Below are 11,954 nucleotides of genomic sequence, written 5' to 3'. Positions count from 1 at the left end.
CGAGATTGGAGTGGAAAGGAGCGCGACAAGGCGCGGGTTGTAAGCGTCGTCGGGAATCGTGATTGTCGGTGTGTAGCTTGGGAGAATCCGCGATGCATACGCTGGCAGGTGTGTGCGTCAGGAGTCAGATCAGATACAACCGCTCAGGCTAGCTTTCTGAAGGCGAGGCTGAATGTTGTTTGGCACATCACAAGACGAGCAGCCGAGCGTGTGCCAGTACTGGGGCAAGAACACAGTGTATGTCTACCCCGTACTGTATCAGTGTCGGCACCATCCTGGCGGTTCACATGCAGTGGAAGATCCTTGCGCACAGTGCGCCCGTTAGGTAGCAAATAGTCAGATGTGAAGAGCCAAATGCGGAGCTTCCCCAGCAGCTCCACAGCAAGGTGGATTCGGTATCTTATCAGCTGGACCGTCAAGCGCAATCATCGTTGTTAACTCTTACCGAAATCATTTCTCATCATTCCCCAAGTAGAGAAGCAATTTTCCTCTCTTCTCCGCCGACACCGAACCATCAAGATTGCGACCTGATCATCACCCGAAAAACGAATTATCTTGTCTCATTGTACAATGGGTAACGACGGCGGCTCTATACCGAAGCGCCGCGAACTTGTCAAGAACGCAGCCCGCGCTCTGACCGTCAGCGAGCTCAAGGCCAACGCCCACGAATCCCTCACTCATGCCTGGTCGCATGATCCATTGACAAATGCTCCGCTGGACCTCGATGCCGTTGTCTCCGACTGGCGTGGGCGTCTGTACAACTACGAGTCCACCCTACACTTCCTCCTTCCTGCCGTCGATCCCGCCGCAAACACGATTGATGAGACGCAGGCCAATGCGTTTGCCGCCACAGCCATCCACTCGCTGCGTGACATTGTCAAGCTGAAGTTTACACGGTCCGGGGATAAGGTCAAAGACGCGAGAGTATGCCCGGTATCATTGAAGGAGCTAGGACCTGCGACCCGGTCCGTCTACCTTGTGCCCTGTGGACACGTCTTTGCAGACGTAGGCATGAAGCAGATCCAGGACAACTCGTGTCCCGAATGCAGCGAACCTTTCACCACCAATAATATTATACCGATTCTTCCTGTCGACGAGGCCGAGACAGAAAGAATGGTGCGGCGCGTGGAAGATCTCCGTGCCGCAGGCTTAACACACAGCCTAAAGAAGGACAAATCTACTGGCAAGAAGAAGCGCAAGGCTGATGACACCAAGGACGAGGCGTCAGACAAACGTCAAGCAACTGTAGAGATGCCCAGAGTCAAGAAGAACTCGCATAGTCGAACAAGCGGCATCAATAACGCATTCGCCGCAAACTTGACGGCACGAGTGTTAGCTGAGCAGGATGAGCTGCACAAGAGGAGGAAGCTGGCAGCCAGGAGTTAGTCAGATGGACATGCTCCGGGAGCAATAACTTGGCTTTACGACGCAGACACGACAACATGATACCCTTTTAGTCATCAAATCTTGACGCAACTACATGATGATGACTTCAATATATTTGCCAGACGACTCAAAGCTCATCCTTGCCCTTGGGCGTCGGAGGCTCCAGAAGCTCATCACACGCCGCAGGCGTGCCGACCTCCATCTTGTACACGCACTTCTCTGCTTCAGTGACCCTCCACAACTCCTCCGTCTCGCTGCAGGCCAGCCACACGTCAGTCTTACGTCGAGGTCCATTCCAGCAGCTTTGTCCGTCCTCGTACCGCAGTACCATGCGCATGCCCTTCCCGAGGCCCTTACCATCCCGGCGCTCTTCCTCATCAGCCATTTCGCGGTCGATACGGTTGAAGTTTCCCATGTTGGTGTTTCCATGGCCCTTCTTTGACTTCTGGCTAGTCTTGGCCATCCAGCAGAGCTCGTACTCGTACTCGCCCGCCTCTGTGGAGACGCATTTGTCCTTGAGCACCCGGAAGATATCATCAAGACCATAGTCCTTGGTGAGTTCTTGTTGCTGATCGGCCAGCTCCTTCTCCTTCTTGGCGACGTCCTTTCCAGCAGCTTCGGATGCTTCGCGGGCAGCCTTGACAAGATGTGATTCAGTACCAGGCTTGGCGTTGTCAACGAGGACACCATTCTCGATGAGCCACAGTCGGGCATTGCTGAGCTGGGTGTGGATGAACTCGCGAGCGAACGCGGGAAGATAGGCCTCGAAGTTGTACACTATCATATCTTAGCACGCGAGTGATCCGGGTGGGGGGGCTGGTGGTAGACTCACGAATGTCAGTGTCAGTCGTGTCATCGTCCTCAAATTCCTTCCAGTTGATGCCAGTGCTTTCTGTGTCATCGGACAGAATGTCGTCTAGCTCCTCCTGCGTGATAGCGACCTTGGCATCCGCGGCCTTGGCAGCATAGTCCTCCCATCCCTTGACAGCTGATTTGACGCCCTCATCGTTAAAGTTGGGGTTATGGTCCTCTTTGAACCTGCGGAGGATACCCTCGAGCTCCTCGACCTTGGAGCGCAGTTCCTTACGCTCTTCAGCAATCTCATGGAGAGTATCACGGAGTTCATCGATGCGCTCCTTGGCGAGACCGACAAGAACCCCAAGCTTGCCGCCGACACCGCCGCCCTTAATGACCTTGCCCTTCTCCGACTGCTGAGCGTCCTCATACTTCTTCTCGAGCTCGACTTTCTTCGCAGCCAGCCCAGCAATCTCGGTTTCGAGACTGGCGATCTTAGCTTCAACACGGCGGCGCAGTTCCTTGGATTCCTTCGCCATGGTCCTCCGCTTCTTTGCAGCTTTTTCAACGGCCTTCTTGCGTTCTTCTTCGACACGGCGGTACTGCTTGCCAATCTCGGCGCAGCGGTTCTCGCACTTCACACCGCCAGCACCGGTGGACTCCTCACTGCCGTCGCAGCACAGATCGTAATCACAGATGCCGTCGTTGACGAACATGAATGGAATGTAAGAGCCTCTGTGGCCCTCATTGGCGCACCAGAAACCTGGCAGGGCGTGCGCCGTGCCTGTCGTGCCAGACGCGGAGCCTGGGAGTGGTTGTGGTGGGGAGAGGGTGTCGATGCTGGCACAGGCAGCTGTGCCCGGTTCGTCAGAGCCATCAGGGCAGTCACATGTGTTGTCGTTAATCTGTTCCAGCTTTAAGCGAACGTCGGGGTGGCTGATGCACGAGAAGGAATCTGTCTCGTAGAACTTGGCAACTGGACACGTTAGACTGAATTGTCCACCTACACACAAGCAGCGGCAAACAAGGTTCTCAAACTCACATTCGGGGCCAACGCCTCGTGGCAGAGAGGCGGTCGATGCCGTGCTTACTGATAACAAGGTGCTCAAAAGCACCAGACTCTTATTGTGCCGCATTGTGATCGTGGCGGTTAATTCCACGTTGAGAAGTGTGACAACTCTGCAAGTCCGTCCAGCGCTGCATTGATGTACCTGAGTAGTAAGAAAGCTCCAGCTCATCCAAAATGCTCCAGCAGCCCCCGGACAGGGGTCTGGAGGCCCCTGCAGCCGTCATCACGTGTAGATAGTCCCTGAAACTCTTATCAGTGTCCAAGGACTCGAGTGACTGCCCCTCCAAATCGCGGGGCAACCTCCAATATTTTCATTGTTGTCGCCTATTTACTCAACAGGTAATCAGTAGTGACGCCTAAACCTGAGCCCTTCCTCCCGGGCTTCGATATGCCTTCCGAAGCCGTCAATACATCAGTGGAAGGGCTGAATGTCCTTACTGCCCAGGCTGTTCATCTCCTGCAGCAGTTGGAGCCTGTTCTTCTTCAGATCAACAGCGGCAAAGACACACCAGAGCCGACCGTCGACCAAGCAGCATCGCAGATTGACGCACTGGCACTGGCTCGCGATTCCGCCACTCTCATCCGTGCCCATTCGACCAAGATCTCCGTGTTGATCATCAATGAGCCTTTTACGCCGTCAGCTATAAATAAGGTCCTTCGCGAGCTTGTCGGCAGCGCCATCCAGGGAATTGCCTCTGCTGCACAGACCTGCACAGCCGAGCGATACACTTCCACCGTCAGGAAAGACTTGGCTTGGAAGTCCTACACGGTGCTAAAGGAGTTGAGGGAACTGCTCCAGAAAATTCCGAAAGATGGCAAAATTCTCACGGGAGACAAGAAGACTGGGGCTGCGAGCAAGACTGGCAAGGGCAGTATCATAGCCACGGGAACCCTCTGGGCAGCATGCGATGAAGTCACGCGCTTCTGTAACGCCGGTGTGGGCGGCTGTTTTATCAATAAGGTGGAGGAGTTCCGCGCGACGCTCAAGGATGTCATGGAGGAGCTCAAAGAATGGGGCGACGAAGTGCCCGAGGATGAGGACGAGGACGAAAACGATGAAGCTGGCGACGCTGAAGATAACGACTCTGGACTTGGCTCCATGATGCCCTCAGCGCAAGAGATGGTCGACGACATCATGGGCGCACAGCAAACAATACCTCGCGACGACCCGGATAAGATTCGAGAGCGACTGGACTCGTGCCTCAAACGACTTCGTCTGACTACGCTGCTCTACCAAGCAATTATCAAGAGGAGACTGAAAATCCTTCCTTCATTCCCGACTGAACCATCCCTGAATATTCCCCAGAGACTGGATAACGTGATGGACTTGCTGAGGAAGCTACCCAACCAGTTTGACGAACTGGCAGGTGCATTCTACGAGTTGGAACCAGATGAGATCGACAGCGCGATGGACCAATGCTTTGTGGGCGTGCGCAAGATTTCCGATCATATGTTCAAGCCGTGGGCTGCGGACCGGGACGAGTTCTCGGACTGGGCCGAAAAGTTCCAGGAGCAAATCAAGAAGTATTAGAATGGGTGAATCATTGCACTCGGCAACACTCGCATGGGTCTCAATCGTATCAAAACTTTCCCGTGCATTCGCTTCGCTCGTGCAAGTGATGACGAATGGCTGTGAGCGCCTGCTGTAGCCACTGTGCCTATATACACCACCATTCGTCCTCCAGAAGCATTCTTTGTGAGGTAGGTACATTGTGGTAATCTATACCACGCATTGCTATTACACCTGTGTGGTACTCAGGCTTTCCGCTATTGTTGCCCAGCATCCATCCACACTGTCGTCTGGAGGGAAGCGACTGAACTTCGGGACACGGATGCAACTGCCCGTGGCAGTGCAGTCAGCTCGATCGTGGCTGCCAACGCATCGAGTTACATCTGATTTCTTGGTCAACGGCTAGCATGTGATCACCTTCTCATGGCAGTCAACGAGCAGCTGCCAATCTGCGTCCTATTCACTGCGCAATCATTATGTCTCTTCTCACTTGGAGACGCCAAAGACCCAGCACCCATTACCCATCGTTAAAGCTACTTGTTACCAATATTGAGCAGGCTAGTATTTTAGGACTGCCTCTCAAACTGCATCATGCGCGTCGCTGTCGTCGCTGCCGTTCTCGCCGCCATCACTGAGGGCCTTCTTCCGATGCCCACCGAGCCGATCTTCACGCTCGAGCTTGGCCCTGGGAGCATCCGCACCGTTACAGAAGCCGGGAAAAGGCGTCTTGAAACTGTAATCTTCTTTATTTCCGCATAACAGACAGCTTCTGACATCTTCTAGGCTGGCTACGACTATGCCGACCTAACACACTCGTCGATCCGGGCTGCTCGGGACAATGGCGGGTCTACAGGCAACGGTCCAAAGTCTCCAATGCCACCTCAGGACAATGCACTCGACCAATTTGTAACGCTCAACGCAACTGCCTTGCGAGAGAATCTCCTAGGTTTAACTGAATTCCATACGCGATACTATCAATCACGGACCGGCATTCAGTCATCAAAGTGGCTCCTGGGCCGCATTCATGCCTACCTGAGTGGCGCAAGGTCTCGAGGCGTCAAGAGAGCATCTTTCAGGGTTGTGGACCATAACTGGGAGGGTCAAAAGAGCATCATCGTCTCTCTCAAGGGCAAAGGTAACGGTATAGTTGTGCTCGGCGCTCATCAAGACTCGATCAACGGGCTAGATCCGATAAAAGGTCATGCTCCCGGCGCAGGTACGTTGATGAGCAGCTGAAGAGTGACACATGCTGTTCCTCACCATTCAATAGATGACAACGGCACCGGCAGTATTACAATATTGGAAGCCCTCCGCGCGATCCTCGACAGCGACTTAGCCGTCAAAGACAGCGAACACACACTTGAATTCCACTGGTACGCAGGCGAGGAGGCCGGACTCCTGGGCAGTAACGCAATCTTCAATGAGTACGCACACGACCATGTCAACGTTGTAGCTATGCTCAATTTCGACATGACGGGCTATGTTAAGCCTAACACAAAGCCGACGATGGGTGTCATAACCGACAACGTTGACCCCAAGCTCACGCAAAGGCTGCGGGAGATTATTGAGAAAGTAAGTCAGGCAGAATTCACAAGATAGGATTCCAAGCTGATTAATTGAAGTATTGTTCCCTTGGATGGACTGACACTACATGCGGTTATGAGTGTTCAGACCATGCTTCGGCAACCCTCAATGGCTTCCCGTCTGCATTCATCTTTGAATCGATCTTCGAAAACGCGAATGAATACATCCATACACCAGAAGACACAGTCGAGAAGGTGGACTTTGGGCACGTGTATGAGTTCACGAAGCTCGCGATTGCTGCCGCCTACGAGCTCGCGTGGTGAGGATTGGTAGTGCCAGTGGGCAACATGACACCGAGCAACGCTGTTCCACTCTTTGGATGGAAACCGTGCAACCTAGAATTGTCTTTCGAGAAACCAGCATACATGAGTTGGTATTCTATCGTATCGCTGTCAGTCGGCGAGCAATGAATCAACCCCTGCAGAGGATGTATCGTAAAACAACCGCAGTTGTTGCACCGGGACATGGGGCCATGCCAGGTAGTGGAGATGGACGCACAGCTCGTAAATAACGTCGTATCGACGCGAGTAAGACACGTAGTTTTGCACATTGCTACCACTCCAAATAATGGTGCGTTTCCACTCCGGACTAATTCCTCGCTCTTCGGTACCGAGTCTTGACGTCATGATTTGGACGTGCCTCATCTTATTCGTACCATCGTACTGATCCTTCGTGAACAGACCAGAGACGGGCTGGGAAGGAAAACAATATAATAGAGAGATGATCTGCGCTTTTCGAGGAGTGCGAAATATGACCTGGCGTATAGACAACATCAATTGCCGCCATTCATTCGAACGGCCATGCCAGCACTAAAAATCCTGGTGGTCGGTGGTGGCATCGCCGGCCCCACTCTTGCTTTTTGGCTGGCTCACCTCGGCCACGATGTTACCATTCTCGAACGAACAGAGTCGCTTCGCGCACAAGGCCAGCAGATCGACCTTCGCGGCCAAGCCGTCAGCGTTATCCGTCGCATGGGGCTCGTCGACGAAGTCCGCGCCCATGTTGTGGATGAGGAGGGCATTCAATTCGTCGACACCGACAACCGTCGCCAGGCAATGTTTCGCGCCAACAAGACCGGACAGGGCGCCCAGACATTCACCTCTGAGTTTGAAATAATGCGCGGTAGTCTGGTGCGCATTCTGGCCGACGCCGCAACAGCACGTGGGGCCAAATTCCGTTTTGGTACCACTGTCAAGAGACTCGAGCAGAAAGGCAATGCTGTGAACGTTGCCTTTGAAGACAGCACCACTGAGACCTACGACCTTGTCATCGGAGCCGACGGACAGAGCTCTCGCACGCGTCGGATGATTATGCAGCCGGAGGAAGAGCGGTACACTCACCTGAATGGCTTCTTCTGCTACTTTACTATCCCGCGGGAACCAGTTGATACCAACTTCTGCACCGTTTTCACCTCCCCCAATAAGAGCATGTGCCTGCGCGCCGACAACCCAGAGACTGTGCAGGCGTACTTGGGCATTTATCCGCGTGATGATGCCCTTCGGAAAACGTTGCGTGATTCAATGGCCACCCGGGATCCTGATGCCCAAAAGCGACTTTACACGGAATTGTTCAAGAATGAGGGGTGGCAAGCATCATGTATCGTCAAGGGCATGAACGAGACGAGCAACTTCTACTGCCAGGAGACTGCACAGGTCAAAACGAAGATTTGGTCGAAGGGGCGTGTCGTCCTTCTGGGAGACGCTGCGCACTGCGCCAGCCCCGTCACTGGACTGGGTACTACGTCAGCCATTGTCGGAGCCTACGTCCTCGCAGGCGAGATTGCCACACACTGTGGAGGCGCAGATAAGGAGGGAATCAGTGATATCGACGGCGCTTTGCTAGCTTACGACCAAACGCTACGGCCGTTCGTCGACAGGGTACAGCAGCTCTTCCCTGGCGTCCCCTGGATAGCATTTCCAACCTCGTGGTTTTGGGTCTGGGTTTCGAACTCGGCGTGGTGGGTGCTGTCATGGCTTCAAGTGGATAAGCTTGCCCAATATTTTGCATCCGACGACGTCAAGGGCTGGACCTTACCAGATTATCCCATCATGCAATTGTAATCTTTCCCTCAATGAATCCGCAAGATGGCACAGTGTGCGACTCAACCGTCCACGCCGAATAGCGAAGGCGTGTAAGATGGATGTATTTCAAAGTAGTTGACCAACCGCGCGGAAAATTCGATGGCTACACGAATGCTGCTTGACGTGATGCTCATTATAAACATTCTGAGTAGTAAGTACTGAAGAAACCGACATAATTCGTATCCCGACAAAAAATATTACAGGTAAAGCTCAATCAATCGTGCCCAATGTGGAAGGGACTGACTGGCCTTGAAATGAGCGCGACTGTGTGGGCTCTTGGCCATCGCTATGTCGCCTCATTCAGACGCTGTCTCTCTCAACAGAGCGCTTGTCGTCATGGTGCGCCGCGTCTCCCTTTTCATCGCCATTCTGGACCCCACCCTGTTGCGCAATGCTCTGGCGCTGAATGAATGTGGTCTTGGGCCTCCATGCAACACTCATGCGAGCCGAAGAAACCTCCGTGTAAAGCTCGTCTACCTCCTCTAGGGACAGCCCCTTGGTCTCATATATGAAAAAATAGACAAAGGCAATGCAGATGAAGCAACAGCCGAACCAGATGAAGAAGATCTTAGACTGCAGGTTGGCATTTCCCGGGCCATAGTTCACCAAGTAGGGGGTCGAATAGGCAATGGCCCAGTTGAGAAGCCACTGTTTATATGAGTTAGCAGATGAGATCAGTAGTCATTGCTAGGAATCGCAAAACTTACGTTGGTGGCCGTGGTGATACTCAAACTCCTGGCGCGGAATTTTAAGGGGAAGATTTCGCCCGTTACGACCCAGGCGAGAGGTCCCCAAGTTGAAGCAAAGAAGAATATGTAAATACAGACGAAAGCAATGCCAGCCTTCTGCGCATCGACATTGTGGACAATGATGTTCCCAGAGGAGTCCTGACTAGTGGTGGATGTGCCCAGGACTGCTACAAGCAGCTGGCTTATGCACATGCCCACAGCGCCCCACAGAAGCAGCGGTCGACGACCAAATTTGTCAACGGCGTATAGACCAGGAAGGGTAGACACCACGTTGATACTCGACGTAATCATCTGGATTGTGAATGCGTTGTTGATGCCGGAGTTCTTGAAGTACCTGCAAGCTTTGTGTTAGAGCCGTCTGCGGTATATCCAATGCCTGAGTTATACGTACTGAGTGCCATAGTAGAAGATGAAGTTGATTCCGGTGAGCTGTTGAAGGGCTTGTAGTCCATACCAGTTAATTGGCGCTTGATCATGTGACCTCGGAAGCAGTCGAGGTAGCTACTCTTGCCAAGAGACATCTCGAATTCGTGGTTGGCAACAATCTCATGTAGCTCAGTTTGGATCGAAGGCGCATCGGAAGGAAGCCTGCGCAGTCTGCTCAGCGCATTCGCAGCCTTATCCAACTGGCCCTTCTTGATGAGGTAGCGAGGCGTCTCGGGCAAGACAAGCATACCGCCGATGAGGATCAGGGCCCAAGCAAACTGAATAGCGATGGGAATGCGATAAGAACCCGTGTCGTTTCGATCCTTGGTAGAGTAGTCCACAATGGCGGCTAGCAGCAAGCCAATTGTGATGGCGAGCTGGTAGGCGCCGACGATGGCACCTCTGATCCATTTCGGAGCAGTCTCAGACTGGTACAGCGGCACCACAGCGGACAACACGCCGACTCCGAAGCCGGCGAAGAATCTTCCAGCCAGGAATGGAGGCAAATTGGTAGCTATCGTCTGAAGAATCACACCCAAGATGAAAATGACGGATGAGACGACAAGCGCGAGGCGACGTCCGATATAGTCGGCGAAGAGAGGCGAAGACAAAGCACCGAAAAAGGTACCAGCCGAAAGGATAGACACGACAGCTGAGGCCTGAGACGATGAGACATCAAGCTCACCTTGGGTATTGCGGTAGCCTGTCGAGAACGTGGTCTTCCAGTATGGCATGGCCATAATGCCGGCGATGGTACCTGTGTCATATCTGAATCAAGTGTCAGTCGATACCCCAGATAGGCAGCTTAGATCCACACGCGCGAGGAGTCGGTACGGACCCAAAAAGAATACCGCCGAAGGCAACAAACAAGCCAATGACAATGGCTGGCCAAGCTTTGCCTTCGGCTTTGTCGTGTACCACCGACAATCGGCGGATTGCAGACGTCATGGTGAGACAGTGTCAACCAGTGCTGTGGGATCTGGATTGGAAAGAGCACTTCGGTTTGTGTAGAAGTCGATTTCAGGGTTGCCTGGTCACGGACTTATCAGCTAACGGCGGTGCTGTAACCTTTATAACCACAAGAGCTCCTTCCGTTAGGAGCTTGAGCTCGGGTAACAGAGGTTGACTCGAGGCAATAGCTCTATGACATGTTCGATCTCTTCGTGGTCAGCTAACCGTCCAATCCAGGTAACTAGCCAACCAGCCATGCGCCTTCGCCTGGCGCCACCCGCTAAGCTGGGGAATAGATGGAGGGGGACGATGGAGAAGCTGCATGCCGGGGTGGTCTGGCTGGGGTCCCTTCGTAACGACGGCGTAAGCCTCGTGGAGAAGACCAAATAACATGTGGGGGGGGTTTATTGCCCGTGTTGGCAACAGACTTACCGGGTCTCAGGGAACCGCATTCTTGGTGCCCTGGAGGGTTTTCTTTCCCACGCGATCACACCGTGGGCTTCAATCATATTCGGGCCTTTTGAGACTTGCGCGGGTCGCCAACGTCAGCGTGTAACCATGTTACGTTCAGGTAGTGGTTAGGGCCGAACTCTCTCACCGGAGACCGCGAGAATCCAGGCGGTTTGAAGTAGTGACCCCATTGGAGTGAGCTGACAGCCGCAGCGAATTGTCGGTGTCCGCTGAATCACTCGCTCAGATGATGATCTGAGGGATGCCGTTCTGCCGACTAGCTCGGAACTGTGGGTGTCGTTTTGTGCGGGGCGGAGCTAATCACCAGCCGTTTTGACGTGGGCTGGCTGCATAACTGTTGGAGGAGGTCAAGTGCAGAAGCAAGGTGTGTATCTGCTGTAGGGCAGGCAGGATGTCTGGCACTACGCTTTGGAAGGCACTGGGTGCACGATCCATGTGGCACCAGATGAATACCTACCGCTGACCGATTGAGACCTACTGCCAGGTGAATGCCACCACCAATAATACTTAGCGGGCGGCTTGAAAGCTTGTTAAGCACGCTAACGGCTAGAAAGCTTGTCATGCACGCTAACTATCGGTAAAACACCAGACATGGTGCACATCGTCGACTCGTTGGTGCCGTTGAGGCATGGTGTGCCTCGCGGAGGTTCATGTGGGGTAGTTGTGGCGATCTTGCGGGGCTAGAGCGCCGGCGATTGGCACGAGTATCTGCATAGTCGACGCCTTACAAGCCATGTTGCTGTCGCAGTGCCGGCAGGTGACGTGGTGACATGGATGCAGCTATTCGCCTAGAGCGAAGCCAAGTTGAGATGTCAGCCATCTCTTCCTGTGCGTCAGCCCTCTAATACGTATCAGCTTGGATCCTGCTGCCATTTTTTGCCTCGTTCGGTTCTTCCTGGCTGGTGCGCCTCATGTGTTGAGGCGAGGCGAAT

The 11,954-nt window shown here is 53.5% G+C and overlaps 6 protein-coding genes across 6 annotated transcripts; 4 read left to right on the top strand and 2 right to left on the bottom strand.

The window, feature by feature from the left end:
* Positions 1-570: 570 nt before the first annotated feature.
* On the top strand, positions 571-1,386 carry VDBG_09649 (DUF602 domain-containing protein; the record flags this gene model as incomplete). Its single annotated transcript, XM_003000408.1, has 1 exon — positions 571-1,386. The coding sequence occupies one exon, from the start codon at positions 571-573 to the stop codon at positions 1,384-1,386; it is 816 nt and encodes a 271-aa protein (XP_003000454.1).
* A 127-nt stretch (positions 1,387-1,513) lies between these two features.
* On the bottom strand, positions 1,514-3,317 carry VDBG_09648 (glucosidase 2 subunit beta; the record flags this gene model as incomplete). Its single annotated transcript, XM_003000407.1, has 3 exons — positions 1,514-2,163; positions 2,219-3,157; positions 3,224-3,317. 3 exons carry the CDS (start codon positions 3,315-3,317, stop codon positions 1,514-1,516), a joined length of 1,683 nt encoding a protein of 560 aa, XP_003000453.1.
* Positions 3,318-3,638: 321 nt separating this feature from the next.
* On the top strand, positions 3,639-4,781 carry VDBG_09647 (conserved hypothetical protein; the record flags this gene model as incomplete). Its single annotated transcript, XM_003000406.1, has 1 exon — positions 3,639-4,781. One exon carries the CDS (start codon positions 3,639-3,641, stop codon positions 4,779-4,781), a length of 1,143 nt encoding a protein of 380 aa, XP_003000452.1.
* A 570-nt stretch (positions 4,782-5,351) lies between these two features.
* On the top strand, positions 5,352-6,607 carry VDBG_09646 (bacterial leucyl aminopeptidase; the record flags this gene model as incomplete). The annotated part of the gene is made up of 4 exons (XM_003000405.1): positions 5,352-5,495; positions 5,544-5,976; positions 6,031-6,332; positions 6,425-6,607. The coding sequence occupies 4 exons, from the start codon at positions 5,352-5,354 to the stop codon at positions 6,605-6,607; spliced, it is 1,062 nt and encodes a 353-aa protein (XP_003000451.1).
* A 537-nt stretch (positions 6,608-7,144) lies between these two features.
* On the top strand, positions 7,145-8,404 carry VDBG_09645 (oxidoreductase; the record flags this gene model as incomplete). The annotated part of the gene is made up of 1 exon (XM_003000404.1): positions 7,145-8,404. The coding sequence occupies one exon, from the start codon at positions 7,145-7,147 to the stop codon at positions 8,402-8,404; it is 1,260 nt and encodes a 419-aa protein (XP_003000450.1).
* Positions 8,405-8,540: 136 nt separating this feature from the next.
* On the bottom strand, positions 8,541-10,763 carry VDBG_09644 (high-affinity glucose transporter RGT2; the record flags this gene model as incomplete). The annotated part of the gene is made up of 4 exons (XM_003000403.1): positions 8,541-9,073; positions 9,133-9,508; positions 9,562-10,368; positions 10,439-10,763. The coding sequence occupies 4 exons, from the start codon at positions 10,546-10,548 to the stop codon at positions 8,726-8,728; spliced, it is 1,641 nt and encodes a 546-aa protein (XP_003000449.1).
* Positions 10,764-11,954: the final 1,191 nt, after the last annotated feature.

This window comes from Verticillium alfalfae, genomic scaffold, assembly GCF_000150825.1.
Source record: "Verticillium alfalfae VaMs.102 supercont1.15 genomic scaffold, whole genome shotgun sequence".
In the NCBI taxonomy this organism is placed as follows: domain Eukaryota; kingdom Fungi; phylum Ascomycota; class Sordariomycetes; order Glomerellales; family Plectosphaerellaceae; genus Verticillium; species Verticillium alfalfae.
Note: the sequence above shows the minus strand (reverse complement) of the source record. Positions and strands in the feature narration are given on the sequence as shown.